The sequence below is a fragment of the Narcine bancroftii genome, chromosome 10 (assembly GCF_036971445.1).
Source record: "Narcine bancroftii isolate sNarBan1 chromosome 10, sNarBan1.hap1, whole genome shotgun sequence".
In the NCBI taxonomy this organism is placed as follows: Eukaryota; Metazoa; Chordata; class Chondrichthyes; order Torpediniformes; family Narcinidae; genus Narcine; species Narcine bancroftii.
Genome location: NC_091478.1, coordinates 63979251 through 64005089, shown reverse-complemented (window position 1 = coordinate 64005089; position 25839 = coordinate 63979251). Strand labels below are relative to the sequence as shown.

The following is a 25839-nucleotide window of genomic DNA, read 5'->3' as shown; positions in this document are numbered from 1 at the left end:
CCATTTTTCTTGCCTATATACATAATCCCTCTATTCCAACATTATCCATAAATCTTTCATTCTGTTCTGTTAAATTAATGACTGAAGTTTACCAATAAGTGAATAGATTTCTGTTTATCTCATTACAAAATGGTTTGCCTCTTTTGATATTGTACCCCTTCCCCTTCCAATCTAGTTTTAGATTCTTCAGACAGCAGAAGCACCTCCATCTATCTATCTTGTTGAACTTTTTGGAACTTTGTATGTTTCAATGAAGTCACTCTTTGAGCTGAAAAAAAGAATACTAGCCAAATTAATCTCATGACAAACCTTGCATTTCCATGAATCAGTACTGTATTCTAGTGAAGCAAATGTATGGAAAGGAAACCAGAATTGAGGTGCAAGTGCAAAGTTTTTCTCTTTCCTTGGGTCTAAGGTTATATAGCAAAATTTAAAAAAAGGTTTCGATGTTCTTCCAGGTGCTCTGGTCCATGTACAATACATATCTTTCCACCAATATAATAAAGCAAGTTATCTGTTAATTGTCACATTGCTGCGTGTACATTGTTTGCTATACTTTCTATATTGCCATAGGACTTCAAATGTAATTATTGGTAGTGAAGTGCCTTGAGATTTTGCAAGGGGGTATATAAATAACTTTTAGAAATACAAATAGCTTTTCAAGATCAATCATGTGTATTTTTAAAAAAAAATGTCAGAATTGTCTGGAGTCAAAATGGCCAGAATCTGCCTTCAAATTTTTGGAAATCTTAAGTCTTTTGGACTTTTAAAATGTAACTTTCTGCACGAGCCAAAATAAAAATGCATTCAGGAATCTGCAATCTCTTGACTCCACTTTCAGGAATTTGCACTGAAAGATAGTGCAGATATTTTATAGCCAATGTATAGGAGATTTTGTCTCGTTTTAGTCTACTGGATTGGAAGTGTTAAGTAGTTTCCCTTTTATCTGGTAGAGCTCTCCAATGGTAGGAAGCAAGTGGAAGGTGAGGGGTAATATTGTGTTGAGAAAGATTGGGAAAAGAATTGGAAAAATGACTGCTTTCTTTGATGCCCCTTTTCACTAGGCTTGGATCTTTGGTAACTCTTTTAGTTAGATTCATGTCTTGCATGACTTTGAGTAGCAGATGTATTTGATGCTGTGCAAGTAGTCAAATTTAAGGATTCTCCAGACTGTCTCAGCTGACAGATGTTGGATTTCATAAAGTTCTTCTGTCCATTCCTCCTTTGAAAATATCCACATTGTTATTCAGGGTGTGGCTGTTAGTCACAGCAAATAATCCACTTGAAAAAGATTGTGATCATGGCTTCTGATCATGGTCCTCTTATAAAAATGAATTTGTTGCTTGAAGTTCTTAATTTCTTACAAGTTCCTTGCATATCAAGTGCTTTGAAGGCCTTTTCAATCACTTTATCAACACAGGATGGTATCTCCACTCCAGAACAAAGGATGCTCAGATTGTTTGACATAGATGATGCTTGCATGTTTGGAGCTGAACTCCAATTCATTGACACGTTTATCAAAGTGCTGAAGAAAGTTCCTCTACCCACCTGCTTCATCTATGCTAACTGTGGTCCTTTCTAAATACTGTGGACCCATCTCCCAGCAAATGTTGTGAAATTGCTCTGCATAACTTTTGAATGGGGAAAATGTTTGACCGGTGAAGACATCAAACCTGGTAAATTGACATCTGCCCATGTTTCATGCACAAACTGCAGCAAATACCTCAGATACATTCACAATAGGTCATCAACACCTTCTCCGCAATTTATTGAAAAACAATTAAAAATGTATTTTGAAGTAAATACGGAATCAGTGGAAGATAAGTTTATACTATGGGACGCAATGAAAGCATTCATCAGAGGGCAAATAATAAGTTATGTAACCAAGATGAAGAAGGACTACAATCAGGAAACAGAGCAGTTGGAAAGGGAAATAGTAAACATAGAAAAAAAATTAGCAATGAAGGAAGATACAACTAAAAGAAGAGAATTGGCGGATAAAAAAATAAAATATGAAACATTACAAACATATAAGGTGGAGAAGAATATAATGAAGACAAAACAGAAATATTATGAACTAGGTGAAAAAACACACAAAATCTTAGCATGGCAGCTTAAGACAGAACAAGCTAAGAAAATGGTATTGGCAACAAGGAAAAAAGACAAACAAATCACATATAATCCAACGGAGATCAAGGAAAACTTTAGAGAATTCTATGAACAATTATACCAAACTGAAAACGAAGGGAAAGAAGGGAAAATAGAGGAGTTTTTGACTAAAATTGAACTACCAAAACTACAAATAGAGGAACAAAATAAATTAACAGAACCATTTGGAATAGTAGAAATACAAGAGATAATAAAAAAATTACCAAATAATAAGACACCAGGAGAGGATGGATTTCCAATAGAATTCTACAAAACATTTAAAGACTTATTAATACCGCCCCTCCTGGATGTAATCAACCAGATTGATGAAACACAAAGCTTACCAGATTCATGTAAAACAGCAATAATTACAGTAATACTAAAACAAGGGAAAGATCCACTCTTACCAGCATCATATAGACCAATATCTTTGCTAAACACAGACTATAAGATAATAGCTAAACTATTAGCAAACAGATTAGCAGAACAGGTACCGAAAATGGTAAATTTAGACCAAACTGCATTTATCAAAAAAAGACGTACAACAGACAATATTTGTAAATTTATTAACTTAATTCATGCAGTAGAAGGAAATAAAGCACCTGCAGTAGCAGTTGCTTTAGACGCAGAGAAGGCCTTCGACAGAGTAGAATGGAATTATTTGTTCAAAGTATTGCAAAAATTCAGTTTACCGGAGAAGTATATTAATTGGATTAAAGCATTATATAAGGGACCGTTAGCGAAAGTGACAGTAAATGGACATGTATCAAAGCAATTTAAATAAGCAGGTCAACGCGGCAGGGATGCCCACTATCACCTTTATTGTTTGCCCTAGCTATAGAACCACTAGCAGAATTGATAAGAATAGATAATAATATAAAAGGAATAAAAATAAAAGACAGGGAATATAAAATCAGTCTATTTGCGGATGATGTTATTGTGTACTTAACAGAACCAGAACTATCAATAAAAGAATTACATAAGAAATTGAAGGAATATGGAGAAGTGTCGGGTTACAAGATCAACGTAAATAAAAGTGAAGCAATGCCTATGAATAATGCGGATTTCTCAAAATTTAAGAAGGAATCTCCATTCAGATGGCAAATGCAGGCAATAAGATACCTAGGTGTACAAATAAACAAAAATCTAGGCCAATTATATAAACTCAATTATAATCCACTAATGAAAAAATTACAGGACGATTTAGAGCATTGGAAAGATCTACCACTAACACTGATAGGAAGGATAAACTGTATTAAAATGAACATTTTTCCAAGGATATTATACTTATTTCAGGCACTGCCAATACAACTGACAGAAAAATTCTTCCAAGAGTTAAAGAAAATAATAAGGAAATTTTTATGGAGGGGGGGAAACCGAGGATAGCACTAGATAAATTGACAGAATGGTATAAACAAGGAGGCTTACAATTGCCAAACTTTAAAAATTATTATAGAGCCGCACAATTAAGATACCTATCAGATTTTTATCAAACAAGGGAAAAACCAGACTGGACGAGATTAGAATTAGATAAAATAGGGGAAAAGATACCTGAACACATATTATATAAATGGGACGAAAAATTGGTACAACATAGAACTTCTCCAGTATTACATCATCTCCTCAATATTTGGAAGAAGATCCATGTAGAAAGAAATAAAACAAATTATCAATTACCAAAACTAATATTGACGCAAAATAAGATACTCCCTTTTACAATAGACAACCTTTCCTTTAGAGAATGGGGAAAAAAATGGATTAAAAGAATAGAAAATTGTTTTTCAGGAAGTAGATTCTTATCCTTTGAACAAATGAGAGATAAGTACAAGATAACTGGAGATACAGCGCTGGCATATTACCAACTGAGATCCTACTTGAAGGATAAATTAGGAAGCAATCTGAGTTTACCAGAGGGAAGTAACCTTGAATATGTGATTACAGATACAATGTTAATCAAAAGATTTATAACAAATATGTATATTAAACTGCAAGAAAAGGAGAATGAGGAAACAAATGGTAAAACTAAACAAAAATGGGAACAAGATTTAAATATAAAGATAAAAAAGGAAACATGGGAGAAATTATGTTCTGGAACGATGAGAAATACAATAAATACGAGGCTACGTATGATACAATATAATTGGTTACACAGACTATACATTACACTGCAAAAGTTAAATAAATGGGACCCAACAGTATCTGATAGATGTTTTCGATGTAAAAAAAGAAATGGGAACAACAATTCATGCAATCTGGACATGTGAGAGAGTAGAAAAATTTTGGGATGATCTCAATCAGATATTAAATAAAATAACAGAAAACAATATACCAAAGAATCCAGAGATCTTTCTCCTAAGTAACATAAAAAACAAAGAATTTGGAATTGATTTGGAGGATGCACAAAAAAGATTTGTTAAGATAGCCCTAGCCGTAGCAAAAAAATGTATTATGTCAACCTGGAAATTGGAAGATAATTTGAAAATACAACAATGGTATATAGAAATGAATAAATGTATTCCATTAGAAAAAATAACATATAGTTTAAGAAATAATATTGAAATATTCGAACAAGTATTGGAGCCTTACATTAAATACAACAGCGAAAACCTACCGGGGACAAACATTACCTAAGTTGATGGAAGGAGAAGGAAAGAAAAGAATGGACTCTGTAGAATTTCTGGTGTATTTTTGTTGAATGACAACATTGTCTGACTGAATTAATGCAACCTAGATTGTATACCTAAAATGGATGAGGGGTGGGGGGGTGGCTTGGGAGGAGGGGGGGGGGGGAGGGAGAAAAAGTCACTGTAAATGTGTGAAAAAGAAAAAGTGTATATCATGGCTATTGTGATTTATGGTGTGAAAAATAAAAAATTTAAAAAAAAACACTTTCTCCGCAAAATCCTCAAAATCTGCTTGCATGTTAAGCAGACGAATAAAGGTTCCTTCATCACCTTATCATACTCAAGCTTGTTTATCATAAATATGTAGTACAGTGAAAAGGGTTCTTCTGTAAGCATGCTAACAGGTTATCTCTAGCATTCATCCAGTCATGTAAACAGCACAATTGGAGTTATAGATTGTATTTTAAAAAAAATTAATTAGCACCAAATAAGGGCAGCATGAGAGCTCTGTTGTGGTGTTCATTTTGGAGCCTGATGACTGCTGGAAGAAACTGTCTTTAAGTCTGTTGTATGTTTTCACACTCATAAGTTTTCTTTACAAGGGGAGGAGGGAGAAGAGTGTAACGGGTCATTCACGGCTGCCTTTCCCAGGCAGTGGGAGATGAGGTGGCATTCATACATGGGAGAGAAGTTTGTATCATTCTGATCTTGAACCAAGCAGTTCCCATACTATGCTATGAAGCATCCAACAGTATGTTTTCAATTGTGCAGCCATAAAAATTGAAGGCAAGAGGGACGTGTCAAACATCACAACAATGTGCTTGTTCCAGGTCAGGTCACTGGAGTTATTGATTCTTCAAACTTTGAAGCCCCAACTTCGAAGCTTTAATTTTACTTGGCCTATTTAGATTCGCAGACTACATGATTTGCATGCAAATCCAAAATACTTGAAGAATCCTCGTAATCTTTTGCTGCAAAGCAGTTTCATAAAGCTCAAAGAATAATTTCTATCTAGTTGTAAAAACACATTTTGTATCTACTTGTCAGAATCCCTGACCAGTGACTGCCCAGAATGTTGGAAAAATTTGGAATGGTAAGAAGTGTTGCTGCATGAATGGGATGGGCAGGGTGAAATGGTGGTCAGTGGGGCAGAGGAGTATTGAATTATAGACAAAAAGCACTGTCCCTTGTTACATTTGACTTATCAAGCATAAGTAACAGCAGGTTGCAGGCATACAAAGAATAAATCCTGTTTATCTTTTTATTTTTCAACAGTAACCAGGATGATTACCAGTTGGTGCGAAAACTTGGCCGTGGGAAATACAGTGAAGTATTTGAGGCGATTAACATAACAAACAATGAGAAAACTGTTGTCAAAATATTGAAGGCAAGTATCAGATTATTGTTTGGTTTCTCTTTGCTGTCTTTGCACTCCAGTATTTTTGGGTGAGTGTGTGCTTGGACACTGGTAGGGCCTTTTTGACTCTGTTGGGTTTTTACTTGTCGCTCTTTAAATCTTCGCATTTACCCTAATGTAATAAATGCACAGATTTATAACTTGGGGATTATGAGGCTAGGTAGTGGTGATTTTTTTTAAACTGAATTTTGCAACCCAATCATGAGAGGATGAATGAGATAAATATCCTTGCCCTAAATCTGTCACAAAGGAAATAAAACCAGAAATTGGTGTATAACCCATTGCACATACACTACTGTTCAATAAGATTGTGACTAATATTGTACATTATCCACTATTCCTTGATTCTCTCCTGGAGTCATCTTGATTTTGAACAAGTCCAACAATGAACCAGCTGGATTCCACTAAGGCAGACAATTCAAAGATTTGTATTCCTCTAGATAAAGAGACTAAAAGGCAGACTCTTTTCCTGTAATGATCTCCAAGTTGTAAATGCTACAGAGTGAGAAAATGGGCTATTGTATCCATTGTCAGAATTTTGGGTATTTTGATGAGAACACTGCATGTTCTGATGCCATTTGTCTTTCTGACTGAATGTTACCTAGCTTGAGATTAGACATTCACAAATTCTTGCTGCGGCTGAATACATTACATTCTTAATTTTTTTACATACACGCACACACACACACACACACACACCCCTTTGAATTAAAAAGACAAGTAACATTGGACAATGAGGATTTTGCTTCCTGAGCACATTTGGGTGCATTTTAGAGATTTTGGGCAGCTGATCATGAAAATTACCTTAAAATTTTCCTATTGCCTACTGCTTTTTTTTTAGATAAAACCTAGTTTGTGATTTCCTGACGAATTTTAAGTCTACCAGTATTTTGCCCACAATGCAAGCTGTTTTGGTCAGTCAAAGTATTCCTGGGCATGCACTCACAGCAGGTGCTATGCAAATTCTTAGGTCTGGGCATGCTCAGTCAAGATAGATGCAGACAGGCTATAAAAGCAGCTCACATTTACAGATGCTGTCCATTACATTGAACACGTGTTGATGCACATGTTCTTCAGGCAATAACATAAGTGAGTGTACCTAACAATAGCTTTTATGATCTTCAGGAAGATTCATTACAGCAGAAATGTCTCATCAATGTTGCAACAACTGCGATACATTCTGTTACATTTGTGGCGAGTATACGCTTCAGGCTCAAAGACGCAGCATGACTGCACTTATTAAGAAAGCCTCTGAACTCTATTTCGGTTGTGTCATTGATGACCAAGACAAACCCTGGGCTTTTCACCCTAAGCTTGGCTCAGGGGTACATTATGCAATTAAACATGCCGAATTCAATAAAAGTTAATTTAATGTTTCTCCAACTTCCTATGCGATACAGCAAATCTGAAAATGTTTGTATTCATCTTGAATTTGTCTATCATCCCTGTTTTTTCAGGGAAGCAAACATTGAAAAAAAATTAATGTTCAGTGAAATCAGTTATCCTAGTGGGGAAAAAAAAACACTGCAAAAGTGCAGACAGTCATTTTTGTAGCATTGGAGCAGGCCACGATTAGCGTCACGAGAGGTTGAAGCCTGGGAGCTGTTGGAAGGAGACTATTCTTGAACCTAGAAGTGCTGTTCTTCAGGCTTCTGTACCTTCTGCTTGAAAGCAGCAGTGAGAAAAGTTTGTGATCATGGATGTCTGCAATTTATGGGCAGTCAGTCTGTGATAGACCTGGCTCGATTTGCTGCCTTCTGTGTTCCTGTGCATTTGAATTGATGCAATCAATTGGTATACTTTCCACCACATACCTTTGGAAGCTTGATCAAGTTTTCCACATCTCTTCAGAATCTGTCTTCACTCTTGCTTCTGTGTTAGTTCGAGGATATGTATTCTGAGATATGTACTCCCAGTGAGTTGAAAGTTCTAATGCTCTCCACCTCTATCCCATCAAAGCAGATGGGTGCATGGTTTCTCCTTCGTAAAGCCAGCAATATTCTTTGGTCCTTTGAGAGCAAGATTGTCCTGGCACCACCCAAGCAAATTCTGCACTCTAACTCATTATTTCCAGTTATTCAGCAAGCAATTGTGATGTAGTCAGTGAATTTGTAGATTGCGTTGGAGGTGAACTTGGCTATGCAGTCATGCGTGTGCAGGGAATAGTAAATTGAGCAAGCAGTCTTGGTGTACCCGCGTTGGTCGTAGCCAAAAAATGGCTGGTTTAGGTGATCTAACTTCGTGAGATCATTGCCCTGTTGTGATGAAAAGCAAATTGAAATTGATCTATATCCTTTCTGAGAGTTGATCTGCTACATAACCAACCTCTCAGCATTTCATCATGGCAGTTCTCAATGCCACCAACCAATAGTTGTTGAGGCATGTCGACTTGTCATCTTGGATGCTGGAATAATGGACTAACAGACAAAGTTCCATTGGGTTTCCAGCATAGTTTCTTCATTCTAACCAAAAGGAATAACCTCAATTTTCCACGTTGCTTTCCACTTTTCCACTTGCTTAAATTGTTTAAATCTTCATCCTTCTTGTAGTCAACTTTACCTCTACTCTCGTATCATCAAAAATTTGGGTATGTTGTAATTTTCATCTAAACCTCAGAGTGACTGATAATTGAAGCCAACAAAATCTCCAGTTTTGGCATGTATATTACTTAGTGAAGACCTATTTTGCTCTGTATAGGACTTGGGAATAGATGTCAATGACTCGTTCCATTGGAAAATATTACATTTGTTTTCTTTAAGAATAAAATTAAATTCATAAAAAATAAATCTTTATTAGCATATCAGCTAGGAAAAGAAAAAAATTTGTATTGTTTAATCATGATGTATATCAGCTAGGCGATGGTCCTCCATTCTGGAGACGTGACCCATCTAGCGCAGCTGGATCTTCAGCAGCGTGGACTCGATGCTGTCGACCTCTGCCATCTCGAGTACTTCGACGTTAGGGATGTAAGCGCTCCAATGGATGTTGAGGATGGAGCGGAGACAACGCTGGTGGAAGCGTTCTAGGAGCCGTAGGTGGTGCCGGTAGAGGACCCATGATTCGGTCCTCTACCCAGAATGGAGGACCATCGCCTTCCCAAGATCGTGTTATATGGCGAGCTCTCCACTGGCCACCGTGACAGAGGTGCACCAAAGAAAAGGTACAAGGACTGCCTAAAGAAGTCTCTTGGTGCCTGCCACATTGACCACCGCCAGTGGGCTGATAACGCCTCAAACCGTGCATCTTGGCGCCTCACATTTTGGCGGGCAGCAACCTCCTTTGAAGAAGACCGCAGAGCCCACCTCACTGACAAAAGGCAAAGGAGGAAAAACCCAACACCCAACCCCAACCAACCAATTTTCCCCTGCAACCGCTGCAATCGTGTCTGCCTGTCCCACATCGGACTTGTCAGCCACAAACGAGCCTGCAGCTGACGTGGACTTTTTACCCCCTCCATAAATCTTCGTCCGCGAAGCCAAGCCAAAGATATCAGCTAGTACAGAGGCCAAGGGATGGAATTATTTTAGTTACATTGTGTGTAGTGTGAATGAGTGCAGGATTAAGCTCTGGTTTGATCCTTTATCGGAATGTTTAGCCTGTTGACATTCACCGTGAAGGTTCACATGATTGAGTGGTGTTAATAGTAGAGAGCATTGATCACCCATGGAGCCTTCCTACAGTGAACAGTTGACTCCATCAGAAGAATGTTTCTTTCAAATGATTCTGGGATGCAGAACAAATGTGGACTGGCATTGGGTAACGCGGCATGCACTGTGGCAGGTTAATTGAGATCTCGGTAGGAAATCCTTTAAATTGGAAAGCAGTAAACCGTTTAAAGATTGTAGTCGACAGTTTAATGACAGATACAAGAATAAAGTAATGCTGTTTGTTTCAGGTTACCAATTCATATTTTAAATCATCCACTGTTGTTGTATTTGTTTCATCTATATTTACAAAGCATTTTGTTTTTTTTCTGTGTGAGATAAAATTGAGACTTCTTGCATGTGCCAAATTTAATTGAAGCAGGTCTAAAGATCAGTAACATGATGGCTAATGTAAGCAAAGAAATGCGAGGAAAATGGAGTTTGTATCATGAGATATTTGGTTTATTTTCCCAACTAAATCAATTCTTGAAATACCTTAGTTAAAATGCAGAGGAAAAGTGAAGCATTTTGACACCATTTTGTCCTTTGGCAGTTTGTCAAGCTTGCTATGTTGTGTCCTTAATGCAGTGCTAGGAAATCTAGAAAATAGTGTGAAGTGAGCAAGGTTGGATTCAGTACAATTGTTCTAAATAACTACCGTCTAAATCTAAGATAACTAGACAGCTTCTAATTGCAAGGCTGTAAGCAATACTGCTAATGTACATCGCTCTTTGAACAAAATGCAAGTGAGTCACAAAAATAAGTGTAATTTCAACCAAGCTAACACAAGGACCACAGTTCCTTTTGTTGTCATGTAATAATACAAAGTGTGTAATATAAACGATATTGTTATAAGTGAAAGTTCGTGTCGGTCCCACATGTTAAGAACCAAACCGAGATAGAGGTACAAAGCACAAGTTTATTCTGAAGAGATGCAGAGGAAACACTGACTATAAACCCTAAATTAATTTAAACACCGTTCACAAGGGGATGAATGTGCACTGCGGGTAATGAGGGAAAGCCGGCAAAACCTAGGAATAGCACAAACAGTAAACAATCAGATCACGGTTACGTGCCCCTACCCTTGCCCTGTTCGGACACTGCTCTAGCTAACTGGCTTCTGGACTCACCCCAATCCAATACAGAAGGTGATACTCATGGGCCATGAGGAGTCAAAAGAGAGCAAAGGAAAGCATGATCCTTTATAATCCTGCAGCAGGTATTGGGAGGCCAATCACTCGGGGGCAGGCTGGGCCCCTTTGGCTGCTATGACCAAGTGCAGGGGCTTGGCAGGCTCAGACCAGGTGATTCACCTGGGCCAATTAGGTGAACATCAAGGCTAAGTCCAGGCAGGCTGCCTGGAGCCCAGTACTGGTAATTTGAACGGGTCACCTTGATGGCTTGGGGCTGGTCAGTCCTCGATTGGCATGCGGTGTCCTCCAAATAGGAGCCTGGCAGTGCCACCATGTGGTGACCATGATCTCTCCATTACAGATATACTTCAGCTTTGCTGTAAAAGCCAAAGAGTCTCCATTGGCATTTCCAATAATAATAGGAGAAAGAGAAGCAAAAGAGAGACACTTTCTGAGACACTGAGTGTCTGTGGATTCACCCCTAGCACTCTCGCAGTCTCTGCAGCCTCAATTCATTGGTAACCCAAGGTCTAGATCCAGATTTCATCTGGAGGCTTTCAGCACCCAAGGCCCTTCAGGAGCCATACTTGCCCTTAGCACCTGATAGCTGGTAACCATGAACCAGCCACCTGCGGCTGAGCCTTTCTCAAATGGGGGAATCCTCCCTTCCTTCATTTCTGGTACCCAGTAGTAACCACGAGGGTCATTGTAGAGAAACTTCTGACAATAATAAGGTTATCATCCTGATAATGGGAGGTCTCCTTTCCTAACTCTCCTATTCTTCATGTGTGCAAGTGGCTGTGATGTTTTGCAGTGTTTTCTACCAAAATCATTGACCAGCACTTCAAGTATTTGAAAGTTATTCAGACACATGCCCATTTGTTTAATGATGTACAAGTTTCTGCCCTGAAACAGAATAACTTTGATTGCAACTTCCAAAGTGGAAGTAAACAGCCCAAAGTGGAAGGGATTTTGTTTACCTGGTATTTCAATTTGTCCTTTACCGTATATGAGCCCATCTTTGATTAACACTGAAATATTTAAAGTATTAGTTACAACTTTTCAATTTCACTAATGTTTGGCATTTCTTCAGACTGGATATTTGTTTGATACCTGATTTTAGGCAGTGTTGGAAAAATTGAAATCAGCTCTAAAGTGATTGGCTTGATCTTTGTGGGGAGATTTTCCAACTATTGCAAAATTCAGAATTTGGTGTTTTCTTTGAAAAAGGGGACATATTTTGAAATGTGAACTTCAAAACATGAAAAAAAATGTAGGATCAATATGTGAATGTTTCACCCTGAAGGTGGTTGAGGTATAGATCAGAATAGTTAGTTAAGTTTAAAAACAAAAGTTCATCTTCTGGAACATTAAATAGACATACATGGTTTATCTGGACCGTTGCCTTAATTAAAAGGATCAGATACCATTTTAGGCAGAATGGTTCTTGAACCAATCATTTCACATTGAAGTAGAAAGGTTTAGTTTTTCATGTTTTTTTCCAATCTATAAGGAAGCCTATTGGCCGATCACAACTATTGTTTCTTGGAGCATTCCCATCAGTCTCATTCTCCCACTGTTTTCCATCTAAACTATTCTCTTTGCACCTGGAAGAGTGCTGTTTACTGGCATTAATTGTGTGGAAATGGTTAATTTGTCAGGTATGCCATGTTTGACAAATAGAATAAAATTGTTACAGCTGCAAGGAGCTGGTTTGCTTGCATCAGTCAGATTTGGCATCCCTATAAAGACTGTTTTCAGCTTTATAATTACTATGTACTTTGTACATGTTAGGGACTGGCTTTTTGCCTTCAGCTGATTGTTTATAAATGCTGTCACCATAGCACCTTTTTAGAAAGTGTACTGAGATGCTGGTGCCATTCTTTCACCAGAACATCACAAAGAATTCACCACTTCAGCCATCTAATCTCAGTATGTTCTATAAACCAAAATTATTAATTACTCCTTGAAATATTGTAATTTTAATTATATGAGCCTTCCAGGGATATGCAAAGCAGCTGAATTAGTCCTGGTTCACAAAGAAATGGTACAGCTGTGTGAAGTTGGTTAATGGATATGCTGTGCATCTGATTCCAGGAATAACAGTCTGGGGCTGTCAGTAACAGCTAACATGGCAGGACAGTTAGTGTCTTGATTAGCATAACACTATTGCAGTGCCAGCAACCTGGGTTTGTACATTCGCCCTGTGTGTTGCGTGGTTTTCCTCTGGATATTCTGGTTCTATTCTAAAGACTTGTGGCATTAGTAGGTTAATTGGTCACATGAGTGAATTTGCGCAGCAGGAGCTCCTGAGTCAGAAAGACTGCTACTGTGCTGTAAATTAAACTAATAGTTTCTCCCTAATGATGGTAGATTACTATGGGTATGGCAAACCTTTTTTCATTTGCCTTCACTGGCTAGCATTTTGAGTATTTTTTGGTCAAAACACCTCAGCCAAGGGAAGCATTAACTGCATCTGACTTTCAACTCTTGTAAGAATTTTGTTCATCTCATTGAGATCATTTGTAATTTTTAAACCCTTAAGTGTTGGCTTGGCCACCTTAATCTCTCCCTGTAGGACAAACCTCCCAAGAATCAATCTGTTGATCTATCGCTAGAGTCCTATTGCAAGTCAATCTTTTCTTCAGGGAACAGATGTGCCCACAATATTCCAGATTTGATCTCACTAAAACTGTATGTTTCTACTCTTTTACTTAATTCCTTTTGCAACAAAAGCCAATTGCTGTTGTTACCTACATGTTAACTTTCCAGATACATTTTATAAAGGACAACCAGGACCTTCTGCACACCCACATATCTTGTTTTCTTGTTCCACACTTGCATTAACATCTGCTAAGGATCATGTATCTTTAGAAGCTTAGTTTCCTGTCAGCTTCTGCCCCTTGTGTTCTGTTTTCTCCTTATTAATTTCTTGGTGATCTTCTGAATTTTGAAATCTTTCAATCTTTGTGCTTACTCCTGTCTTTAGTAACCTCGCAAGTGTTTTCCTTATATTATTGTGCAATCTTTAATGTGATGGTTTAAAAAATATAGTAGGAAATTGTTTTTGAATGTATGACTTGTAATCTTATTCTTGAAGTATTAGTCATTGCTTATTTATTGTTATTTTTAATTCATTTTCAATCTACAGCTGCCAATTTGGGCCTCATGGTTTTGTAGTTTGCATCTTTCAGAATAAATTAAATGGTTTTCATTATTTGTGTAATACTGTGATTGTTGCTTCATTACTGGTTGAGGTAAGACTTAAGGGCCTGGTTTGAGCTGTTCCAAGCTCTATAGAAAATGTCACTAGCTTCCTTCAGAGTGATAACCCAGTCTGCATGTTATTCTCTAATTGGGTAGTATTCAAAAATATCTTGTAACTTTGCAGCCTGTAAAAAAGAAGAAAATAAAGCGAGAAATCAAGATACTGGAAAACCTCCGTGGGGGTCCCAATATCATCAAGCTGCTAGATGTGGTAAAGGACCCTGTGGTGAGTAACTTGACTTTTTCTCCACATTAAAAGTAAACTGAGGGCAGCACATTTGGCATAGCGGTTAGCGCAATGCTTTTACAGTGCCAGCGATCAAGACCGGGGTTCAAATCCTGCCCTGTCTATAAGAAATTTGTCCATTCTCCCTGTGTCTTCGTGGGTTTTCCACGGGGGCTCTGGTTTCCCCCCAGTGTTAGATACTTACCAGGGGTGTAGGTTAATTGGGTGTAAATTGGGCAGCACAGACTTGTGGGCTGAAATGGTCTGTTGCCGTGCTGTTATGTCTAAAAAGTGGATGTTTGCCAAGCCTGTCAATTCCCTGAGTGAAATGATTTGAGGAGATGAGATGTTATTACTTTGTCTTTTCCTTGGTTTCAGAATTGTTATTTAAACTTGTTGAGTCTCCCAGACTCCATTGTCTTTTGTGCTTCATTGTGTTGACTTCAACATTATGGAATGAGTGCTCATCTTTGGCAAACCCCTGTGTGTCACCTCTTCCTATTCTAGCCTCAATAAATAGGTCAAAATACACCTGCCCCATTGGCTGGCAAGTAACATATCACCAGAGAAACAGGTTGCATTTGATTCTGCATGATCTGAGCCCTTTCAAAGAAGGCAGACCCAAATATTCTGCTTGCCTGAATAGAACAGTCAGTTCGCTTTCCCACATCCTAAACGCTTGGGACTGGATGTTTTTTGGTTATTGGAACAATGGCTCTAAGCAGCTCTGGCATCAGCAGGAATATTTGTATCAGCAGTTAAACAACAACGAAAAAAACAGCAGCAGGTTTTTCGAGCATGAAGTAACGTTTAATATGGACCAAAAAAAACTTCATCTCTGCTTACAAAATAAGATAAATGCAGCACCAAACACTAGAAATTCTCCTGATGGCTTTTTCAGATGTTTCCTCCAGTGCCGTCTGCCTCATTAACAATGGACAAATCGGGTGATCTTTTTCAACTTGTGATGTCATGATGGTGCTGCAAAAAAAGTTCAGTTTTGGGATCTTTTTGGTTTTCAGAACCTCAGATATGGGGAAATGTAATATACCAGAACCATCAATAATCAAATCCCACTGGTATGCCTTTCCACTGCAGGCACCCCCTCCAATACCCCCATATTCTGCCCTTGACCAATCTGTCCAAATGAGAAGCAATAAAGACTTCTGTGACCCTGATCAAAGAATCTTAGCAATCCAACTCTTCCATATGTGTTGTTGCAGCCAAACCTGATTGTTTTGCAGAACTTGGTTAATCTTGAGGATCAAAATATTGTCTTGAATTTATCTTCCCACTTCTAAGATTTGATTTCTGCCATATCTTGTTAAGTTAATGTTCTGGAAGAAGCTGATGTGACTTTTTTATGTATGCAATGCAAGTACAATGCTGAAGGGCATTCAACTCTGCTTTATCCCTGGCTGAAAACTGGTAATGGAAATCGGTGCTAAAGATGGAGCACAGGCTTTGTGCACAGCAAAAAAAAGTCTAAAGTTGTACTTTGGTGTTAGCTGGTTTCAGAACAGAAGCACTTCCGTTGAGAATTCATTGTGCAATCTATTTTTTAAAGTTGGGACCATTGGCTTAGCAAGGGAATAACCTTGATGTGACATTAAAATTTTTATTCTCCATTTCAGTAGTTAACAGTGGCTTCTGATACTATAAATTTTGTTGGTTGTAGCATTTCCTATTTTTGGTAGATAATGGATTTAAGATTTTGGGCAGTTTATGATGCATCGGCTTTGTGCTGTATCTTACACTGTGATCTTGTTCTTTCTGCAGTCGAGGACTCCCGCTCTTGTTTTTGAGCATATTGATAATACTGATTTCAAGGTGAGCTTGCAGGTTTGCAGTTAGTGCAGTTAATGCATTTGCTGACATTACTGATTGGTGAGTGTTTCTGTACAGCCTTTTACTCACTCGTGCTGAATTTTCCTTCAACCTGACCCTACTGCCCTTCCTGCCACCCTTTTTTTCTCTCTTTGTCTAGCAACTGTATCAGATCTTGGTGGATTATGATATCCGGTTCTACATGTATGAAATTCTCAAGGTGAGTCAGAAGCTATTAGTTCTGCCAGCTAATCAATTGAATATTGTATATTGATTTTGTCTTTTAGCTTCTTTCTGCTTTTGTTCCCTTTTAGGTCATCCCTGCTGTGTCAGTGCCCTTCCCTTCACCACCACCATTCACAGATGGTTCTTTGACAGGAAATAATTCTGCAGAGATTGGTGTGGGCCCCAGGCTTCTCCCACGCCAATGTTTGCATCACTTGGTGGGTGTCCAGCTAGTGATTGACATTCAAGTGGTGGCAGGCCCCTCACTTCTGGATAAAGCAATATGTGCTTCATCTGGTGGTCTGGCTGAGAGCAGATACTTTTCTTCCCTGCCCTCTGTCAATGCAGGAATGTGGTGCTTTCCTCTCGCTGTGAAAGCAAATGCACTGGGCAAAAGTTTAGGGCCAATATGATTGATAATAGTAAAAAGAATAGACCCCTTTCCCATTTAACACCAACACATGTCCAATAACAAGCTGTAATAGGTCCCTCTAATACGGTTAGATTTAATCAAAGTGAGCTTTGAGGAAATTTGATTTTATAATGAAGAGGGATACAGGTCACAGCAGTCCCAGAAAATGCTGCTTTCCCATTAATGTATCTGTGATAATTGGAGGCAATTAGTCCATTCTGAAGGTTGGTTGCTGTGTTTAAAGCAGTTGGTGACTAGCTCAGGACAATGGAGCACTTGCCTTTTAGCAGAATAGGTGGAGAGAAATGCTACTGAATAAAGCATAAAAATATGCTCATGGCTTAATACTTTTGTACACCTAGGCTTTGGATTACTGCCACAGTATGGGTATTATGCACAGAGACGTGAAACCGCATAACGTGATGATTGACCATGCCCAGAGGAAGGTACGAGAGTGACTGCAGGTTGGACTATTTTAACAGTTAGTGGGCAATCTGCAGGAATATAAATCAATCTTGTGAGGTGTTAGTTTTAAATGAAGCGTTGATTGATTGGGGAATGTCTGAACGTCTTGTATTGATTAAATTGTGTTAAGTTGATGTGTCACACTAAGCTGTTGTCAGAAAGTTTATAAATTTAGAGTAAAATATTAAAGTGAAGGAAACTTTTAAATGAGCACCTTGGAACACTGAAATATGCAGACTTCAGAGGTCACATCACATGTGGTCACTTGTAAGTTTGATAAAAGCGCTTCAATTTTTAAAAAATTTTCTGCATCAACTAATTTGGGGGTGACTGCTCTTTGGTTATTTTACAGCTTCGATTAATTGACTGGGGACTGGCTGAGTTCTACCATCCTGAGCAGGAGTACAATGTTAGGGTGGCCTCCAGATATTTCAAAGGTCCTGAACTTCTAGTTGATTACCAGGTACAAGCAAAGATGGAACGAATGATGGGTCAATAAAATGTTCTGCTGAAAATGGAAGAGTGAGGGGTCAATGTCTGACTTTCTGCCCTGGGCTGCTTTTGTGTTCATCTTCTGGACCAGCCACTCTCAACTTTTTGTTGGGCTATGGCCCCCTTGGGACTCTGCTCAAAGTTTATGGGCCCCCTTCCCTGTGAAGCAGTCAAGCTTAGTTGGTTTCTTCTCTATTTCTCTCCTACAGTCTAGATAAAAATAAATTGATTTCAGTCCTTGGTCCCCTTAAATATCCTGTGACCCCCACCCCAGGGGGACCATATGCCCCTGTGGAGAATGGCTGATCTAGTCCCCAGTCTATAATCATTGTTGCCCTCCATGCAAGTACTGAGATCCTCTAATTTTGTCTAAGACTGAATTATTTTGAGGCAGTCCCAGTGACCTACCTGCCTTTTGGTTTTCTTGACCGTGGCTTCTTTCCAATCCTAACTTGCCATACATAGTTATTTCGGATGCAAACTATTTTACAGTTTCATTCTCATGCACACCTTTCATGCAAATGAATCACATTTTGTATTTGGTAGAAGTTGAGTTATTGCCTGATTAGTAATGTGTGGATGTGAATTTTCAACTTGAAACTTCTGACAATGAAGGAATGAAAAGAGAGAACTTGGTTGTAAAAGTTCTCTTTCTGTGCTATGGGTAAAGTGGGTGATTTAGGGGGAAATGTTGATTGGGATATTAAAACGTTTTTTTTAAACTTGATTTCAGTTTGGTTGAAACTGGCATATGAAGTCTGCCCATCATTGGATATTACCAGTGTCGAAAGTTAGTGTAGCAGTTAGTGCAGTGTTATAATAGCGCATGGGTTTTTTTACAGGTACTCTGATTTCCTCCCATGTAGGGGGTTGTTGGTTAATTTGGGCATAATTGGGTGTTTGGGTTTAACTAGCCAGAATTGGCTTCTACCATGCTGTGAGTAAAATTTTTAAAAAGTCTCCTCAACCACCTGCAGTGTAAGGTCCATCCCAAATGTTGTTGAAATCTTTTCTGACTGACCAGTACCCTCCTGATTGATATTTTTCTAGATGTATGATTACAGCCTGGACATGTGGAGTCTGGGGTGTATGTTGGCCAGCATGGTATTCCGTAAGGAACCTTTCTTCCATGGACATGATAACTATGACCAGGTAGGGTTTTGGTGATGAAAGCTGAAAATGCTGGAACTGCTTGGTCGATCGCATAGTTGGTATCGCGTAGTTCGCAGAGATGGTCGATCGCATAGTGTCTGTTCAAAGAGAAATGGTGTTTGTAGGCAAGTCAGATTATCCAGATATTAAAAGTCAATATATTCAAAGGTTCCTTTTATTGTCATGTAATGTGCATAATATACTTCAAATTTTCTTTCTTTTCAATCTTTTTATTAATCATAGAGGTAAACAATGCATGAAGAGAATAGGAGTATATAATCAAAAAGGGAAAAATATCATATGATCGAACATATTGCTTTGCACCACAATTAATGAATATGTTCTAATCTCCTCAAACTGAAATCTTCAAAATCTAAGACAAAAAAGACTGGGCAGCCCTATCCTAAAACTTTATTAATAAAAAAAATATAATCGTCTGGTCTTCACCAACAAAGAGAAAAGAAATAAACTTAAATATAGTCCAGAAGGGAAAATAATACCATCTCAGTCATGTGGATTATTCAAACTTAACAGAAGTATCGAATGTACGACTCCTTTCTCTAAGCTTAAACATTACATAATTTGAGAGAACGATTGAGTCAAAGTTGATGGATTAGAATCTTTCCATTTAAATAAAACATGATGTGTGGGAGTGGGAACTCGTCCCACTTCTGGAAATATAATTCCAAAAAGAGCAGTCAGTGGGTTAGGTTGTACCTCAACTTTTGTCTGCCACAAGGCAAACAGAGTTGCCATGAGTATTGAGAGGCATCCCTAACAACAAGAGAAAGAGTCCTGTCAGAGAGAGTGTGTCAGTGGATTCACCTCAACCACTTCTACAGCCTCTGCAGTTGCATATATTTCCAGTTCAAACTCAAGCTCCAGATTCAAGCCTTGATACGATCAAAAAGCCTTCAGGAGCCCTTGCCCTCAGAGCCCTCTTGAATCTCAGTTCTGATACTTGGTTCCCATGAGCCAGTCTCTAGCAATGAATATAGGCAGCTATCATATTGTACTTTCGTGATTTTTTTTTAATGTAAAGAAAAATCAATGCATCACATTTGTCTTTTTGTGGCAGAGTCCTCATTAAGAAGCTTTTGCCTTTTTTCTTTTCCAGCTTGTTCGCATTGCCAAGGTTTTGGGAACTGATGAATTGTTTGACTACCTCAAGAAATACCACATTGAACTAGATCCTCGGTTTAATGATACTCTTGGACAGTAAGTTGAATAATATGAGTTGAGTAAGATGAATAAATCTAATCTGAGATACTTGGTGTATATATAATTCTCGCAAAGAATGGGGGGAAATAACACAAGGTTGATTTCAAACATGATTATGACGGGGGGGGTAGAAAAAAAAAGTGAGGGGGTAAAGCAAGTGGATGGATGATGGTGGGGAAAAATATGCTTCCTCCAAGTAATTCTCATTAGAAATTTAATACATTCCAATGGGGGATAGAATATGCATGGATTTAATTTGTGATTAACTTTTTTGCACAAATTTTATGACGTTAAGTTCCTTATTTGACCATTTCCAAGCCCTTTCTAGTGTTAGATTACAGTCAGTGCAATGTTTGGTTTTCTAAACGGCCGGCACGATTAGCTTAGTGGTTAGTGCATCACCTTTTCAGCGCTGGCGATTGGGACTGGGGTTTGAATCCTGTGCCGTCTGAGAAGTTTGTACCTTCTCCCTGTGTCTGCGTGGGTTTTCCCTAGGGGTTCTGGTTTCCTCCCACTGTTGAAAACGGTACAAGTTGGGCAGCACGGATTCGTGGGCTGAAATGGCCTGTTACCGAACTGTACGTCTAAATTAAAAGAAAAAAATTTAAACGACCACTTGCTCTTCCTTAGACATTCTCGGAAACGATGGGAGCAATTCATTCACAGTGAGAATCGGCACCTGGTTAGCCCGGAGGCCTTGGATTTGTTGGATAAACTACTTCGTTACGATCATCAGCAGAGACTTACAGCTAAAGAAGGAATGGAACATCCGTACTTCTGTACGTGTGAGGAAGAGCCAGCTTTACTGAAATTCCCCAAGTTGGGAACTGTCGTAGCTTTAACCACTTTATTCTGTGGCTTAGTATGCCACAGCTATTGCTGGAAGTAATGTTTCTATAGATCATTTAGTTCAGGGTTTAACTAAATTGGGGGGGGGGGGGAAGAGTGTGTGTGTGTGTGAAATACAGTATTGGCACTCATTCTACACCCCTGGTGAATAAAGCTTTGATTTCTGGTGTCTCTAAGAGATACCTTGATTCTCATTTTTCCAGGTGGACGGATAATTAAAATTCACACAATGTCCTTCCTGAGAAATGTACAAATGGGAATTGGAAATATAACTATCTGCCAGATCGGGCTAATAGCTCCCTCATTCTCATTCCCCATTCATTTAGATCTTTGACCTCTGCCACACCCCTACATTGACCTTGTCCCTTGATTTCCCCAATATTTAAAGATGGATGAATTATCTTGAGCGTACATCACATCTGAGCCTTCACTACACTCTTGGACAAAGATTTTTTTTAAAAATCGCCACCTTTTGAGGGAAAGGGAATTATTTTCATCCCAGTCCTTAGTAGGATGGACATTTTATGACCATGCACCACCCAGCAAGGTGAAATATCATTTATGATTTATCCTGTTAAGCCACTTGATTTTGTATGATTCAGTAGAATACCCTCTTGATCTACCAAAGTTAAGTCAATTTGAGCCTAGTTTAATCTCAGACAAAACCCTCATCCCCAGAATTGGACTGATGGCCCTTTGCTGTGGTTCTATTCTATTCCTGCTGGAGACCAGATCCATCCATCATATTTGGACTCATCTGGCCCTATTTTTGTATATTTAAAGTTAATTCTAAATTGCAAACTATATCAATAGGTTTACCAACAAACATGGTGCAAAAATGTTCCACAGCTCTTTAGCATTATCAAACAAAAATAAGCTGGGCACATTGTGGGGGCAGGAACCAAAGGCAAAACAAAAGCTCTATCTTTAGTGCTTTCCCAGGTGTTTGCACAACTCTAAATGGAGTGAATAAATTTTTAAGAGGAAAAGACCAGAATTGGAGAGCCACTAATACAAATATTTTGGGGTGGAGGAGATTAAATGCAAATGTGGAGAATTTGAAAACTGGAAATTATAAAATAGAGACGACGTAAACCTAAGCCAGTTTGACCAACGAACATGGGGTCATAGGTGAAGAGACTTGGTGTCTCCAAAGTTAGGATGCAGCAGCAGATTTTGAATTTTGTCAAACTTGGAGGAAACAAAGACTTACTATTGTGATCGCTTTTATGTGCCAGATTTTAATTGCTTTGATTCAATGCTTGTGCCTCTTGCAATCTTGGTGACAAGATCTTTGGGTTTGTTGCTGAGTTCAGGAATGCAGTAGTCAGTTTGGAACTTGTGTTGATAGCTACTAGTTACTTGACTTGGTTGTTTTCCCCTCTACTACAGATCCAATACTGAAAGAGCATTCAGACAGGAGCAACAACTCTCACGTGCCTAGTGTTTCTGCAGCTGTGCGGTGAATCCTGCTGCTGTCTGCATAGTTTGTTCTGCAAGATTATGGAATTACAGGATTTACAGGAGAGACAATTGAGCAAAAGAGGAGCTATCACAGTCTGGAAATGTGAACTTGTGACTGCAGCAACAAAGGTGACCATGGCTTACCTAAACCCAGTGGCAACACTGTACTACATCCATTTATTTTAGATTTCCATTTATGTTTCAGGCAGAATTACAACTTACTAGATTTTTTGGTTCTGAAATTACAATGTTTTTGTATATTTATATATTATTTTTTGTATTGTAATAAAATACCTAGAATGTGTTCTGTTACCAAATGTTCTTGTGTTGTCCTTTTTCCCATCTTTCTGCAAAATAAAATCCAATTTGCCAAATGCAGTTAATATATGTAAGGGAAAGCTAGAACAAGTTCCACAAGATTCTAATCTAATCACAGCAGTTGGAGACTTTAGTGACTTTTGGATTTGAAACGAAAAGTAAAGTATTTTCAACAGATCCTTTTCAATCTGGGATCTCCTGCAAAATTGGAAGAGTGAAAGTGTCTTTGAGCAGTAAACTAGTCAGCAAAGGCCCTGAAGTCTCATTTGGGCTCCTGTCTGATCTTGAAGTTGTCCTTCCACACTCTTCCCTTGTGCCAGAGTAATCAGCAGATAATCAAAGCAGACTTGGACAGAAGGAGAATGTTATCCAAAGGAATGTTGACTGCCATAGTAAATCCTTTGCAGGCTGCAGCAGCATGTGAATAAATATACCACCGTGTCACAGATTGGGTTGATTGGAATGGAATCATTAGCCTCATAGGGTGTTTCTGCTGCTGCTCTGTGACCTGGAATAACGCTGACCAATGCTTTTATTCAATTTTTCCCTGTTGGATTCAAAAGTATCACATTCATTAAAGTGCACGTTTTTAAATATATGGGATCCAAGAGAAAATACTGGTCGTGGAGGCACAAAATTCACAAAAACAGATCAGTTTAGGGTCCTGTTCCAAAAGACTTTGTGGAGACAATCTGTTAGATGCCATAGAGAAATAACATAAGCAGCCATTGAATGCAATGTGCCGCAGTGGAGCAAAGGAACATAAGATTTGGGGTGGAAGGAAGAAGTGGTTATAAAAATGTTTGTAGAATATGGGTCTGTATGTTCTGGGGATGGGAATAATGTAACTTTAAAGTTTACGGGTGCAAGAAAAGATGTATAGAGAAAATGTGTGTGAAGTCCAAATGAGAGCATGAGAATGTTTGCAAAATGTACAGTTGATTATAGTAGCATGGTAAATTGTTCTGAGAATTTTCTATGACCTAATGCAAAGCACTGTCTATGCTTATGTACAGCCCAATCAATCAAGTTACAATACTGTACATATTTAAACCTGGCAGACAAAATTTTAACATTTACAAAGAATGGGAAGATTTCTGTTAAGCAAAATCCTTCCCTTGCACGTTGAATTAATTTTCTTAAACTGCATGGTGTGTGACTTTTCCAAATTTTGTTTAACAGATTATTTAACAACAATCCCAGTTGGAATAGATTTGCTGCTTTTAACAGAGGCTGCAGGAAATCACTCAACAGTAACGGAACTTGACTGCTTGCAAATCTCGTGCTGTCACTCTAAAGGTGGTGCCCTCAGAAGTATTTTGGGTTTTTTCCAAATTGTCTGAGCAAATGATTTTTTTTCATCTGATCCCATTTGCTACAATGTAGTGCATGGAAGTAGAGCAGAAGTGTGCTTCATATTAACTGTGTACTAGTTGACTGAGATGTTTGTGAGGTTGGTGCAATGATGTGATGTTCCAATTTATGGCAACTGCCATCTCAAAATTAAAGCTAACAAAATCAATAAGACATGGGAGGCATTAACATTTATACACAAGTGTTTGGATTATACAAGTACTGTAACCTTTTTTAATTCAGAATAAAAAAATAATGAGCAAATATAAATATTCTACAGTTCCTTTTGTCACAAATTGCTACTTAACATGTGAATTTTGCATTTTACCTCCCAAGTTTGAGAATACCTTCTAAAGATTAAGAATTTTGGTGAAACTGGAGTTTAAACATTTTGGAAGCATCAATATATAAAGTAATAATGCAGTAATAAATCATATTTCATACATTGTAAATCATTCTTTATAAACATAAGAAGGAAACTCAGGTATAGCAATGTTTTTTAGTTTTTAATTCCAAATTATAAAATACTGAAAATACTCAGCACATGTGAAGACACAGTTAATAATATAACAGGCACGAGGGGCTGAATGGTCTTCTATTCCTTTTTGTGATCAATGCTTGAAATTAACCTGGTTTCATCTTTAATTCTTTTAATTTTTTTTTATTTTCTTGCATGTTGCATGCAGTAAAACAATTCCTGCTATTCACCTTTATGCACTCCCATTTTATTTTGTAACTTGCAAATTAACTGAATCAATGTATTCCATTTCACTTTCTCTGAAGCCAAGGAGACGTGCTACTTATCCACAATTAATCTGTTAATCGCATGTCTCTTAAAGAATAGTTAAGGGTATACCTTTGAAAGCCTACTTTCCTCCTGTAAATCCAGTCTTGTATCTAATACCATACTCTTACAAGCAGCAGTGTTGGCTGTTGTTATCTTCAAGTTCCTGTTCCTTAATCTTTAACTTTTAAAACATTGTCTTCATTCTTGTCTTTGGAACAAGGTTTGATTCTGAAAACGTGAATTTCTTATGGTAGTAATGAATGTTTCATTTAGCTTTTAAGTACTGTGGGAATTCCAGTATTTCATTGACATTATTTACTATATAGGGTTTGAGAGGTCACATGATTCCAAGCTCATCTGCTTTGATAGTGTGTTCAGTGGGTCAGTTATGTTGCTGGCTTCTGAAGTGCAAATATCTAGCAGTAAATGGGGGAAACCTGTTGAATTGACTACGTCCAGATGATGAGAAACAGTATTATATGCAGCATGAAAGAAGGTTGAGAATGTCTACCTTTTACTTAACTAGCTGTGTCATGAGAGGCTGTCCTGGCATAAGAGAAAACCCTACATCAGCTAATGAAATGGGGATTGCGCAGAGAATAGTTGGTCAAGAAGCAATTTCCTTCAGTGTTGCTTGTTGTGCAAAAAAAATGACTTAAAAAAAAAACCCATAAGTTATTTGGGAAACTGGAGGTGGAGAAAGTGTATGAATATCAATGTTGCTTAGGCTTGCAAATGGAGTTATCTAATTCCCATTCTGGTTGGAAAGTTTTATCACTAATGCATTTTTATTTAGTTTTCCATTAGCTGTGAGG

General features: G+C 38.2%; 1 protein-coding gene across 9 annotated transcripts in view; it reads left to right on the top strand.

The window, feature by feature from the left end:
- Positions 1-24507, top strand: part of csnk2a2b (casein kinase 2, alpha prime polypeptide b) — a 97111-nt gene extending 72604 nt beyond the window's left edge. For 2 of the 9 annotated variants that reach the window (XM_069901087.1, XM_069901089.1), the window contains 11 exons: positions 6048-6159; positions 14358-14459; positions 16239-16289; positions 16447-16506; positions 16601-16729; positions 17286-17369; positions 17741-17851; positions 18931-19032; positions 20150-20250; positions 20884-21032; positions 22495-24507. In XM_069901087.1, the coding sequence (XP_069757188.1) occupies positions 6048-6159; positions 14358-14459; positions 16239-16289; positions 16447-16506; positions 16601-16729; positions 17286-17369; positions 17741-17851; positions 18931-19032; positions 20150-20250; positions 20884-21032; positions 22495-22568 (1075 nt within the window). In that variant the 3' untranslated portion in view covers positions 22569-24507. The remainder of the gene's footprint in view (positions 1-6047; positions 6160-14357; positions 14460-16238; positions 16290-16446; positions 16507-16600; positions 16730-17285; positions 17370-17740; positions 17852-18930; positions 19033-20149; positions 20251-20883; positions 21033-22494) is intronic. The other 7 variants (XM_069901091.1, XM_069901094.1, XR_011345667.1 and 4 more) reach the window with 6 other exon arrangements.
- The last annotated feature ends 1332 nt before the right edge of the window (positions 24508-25839 follow it).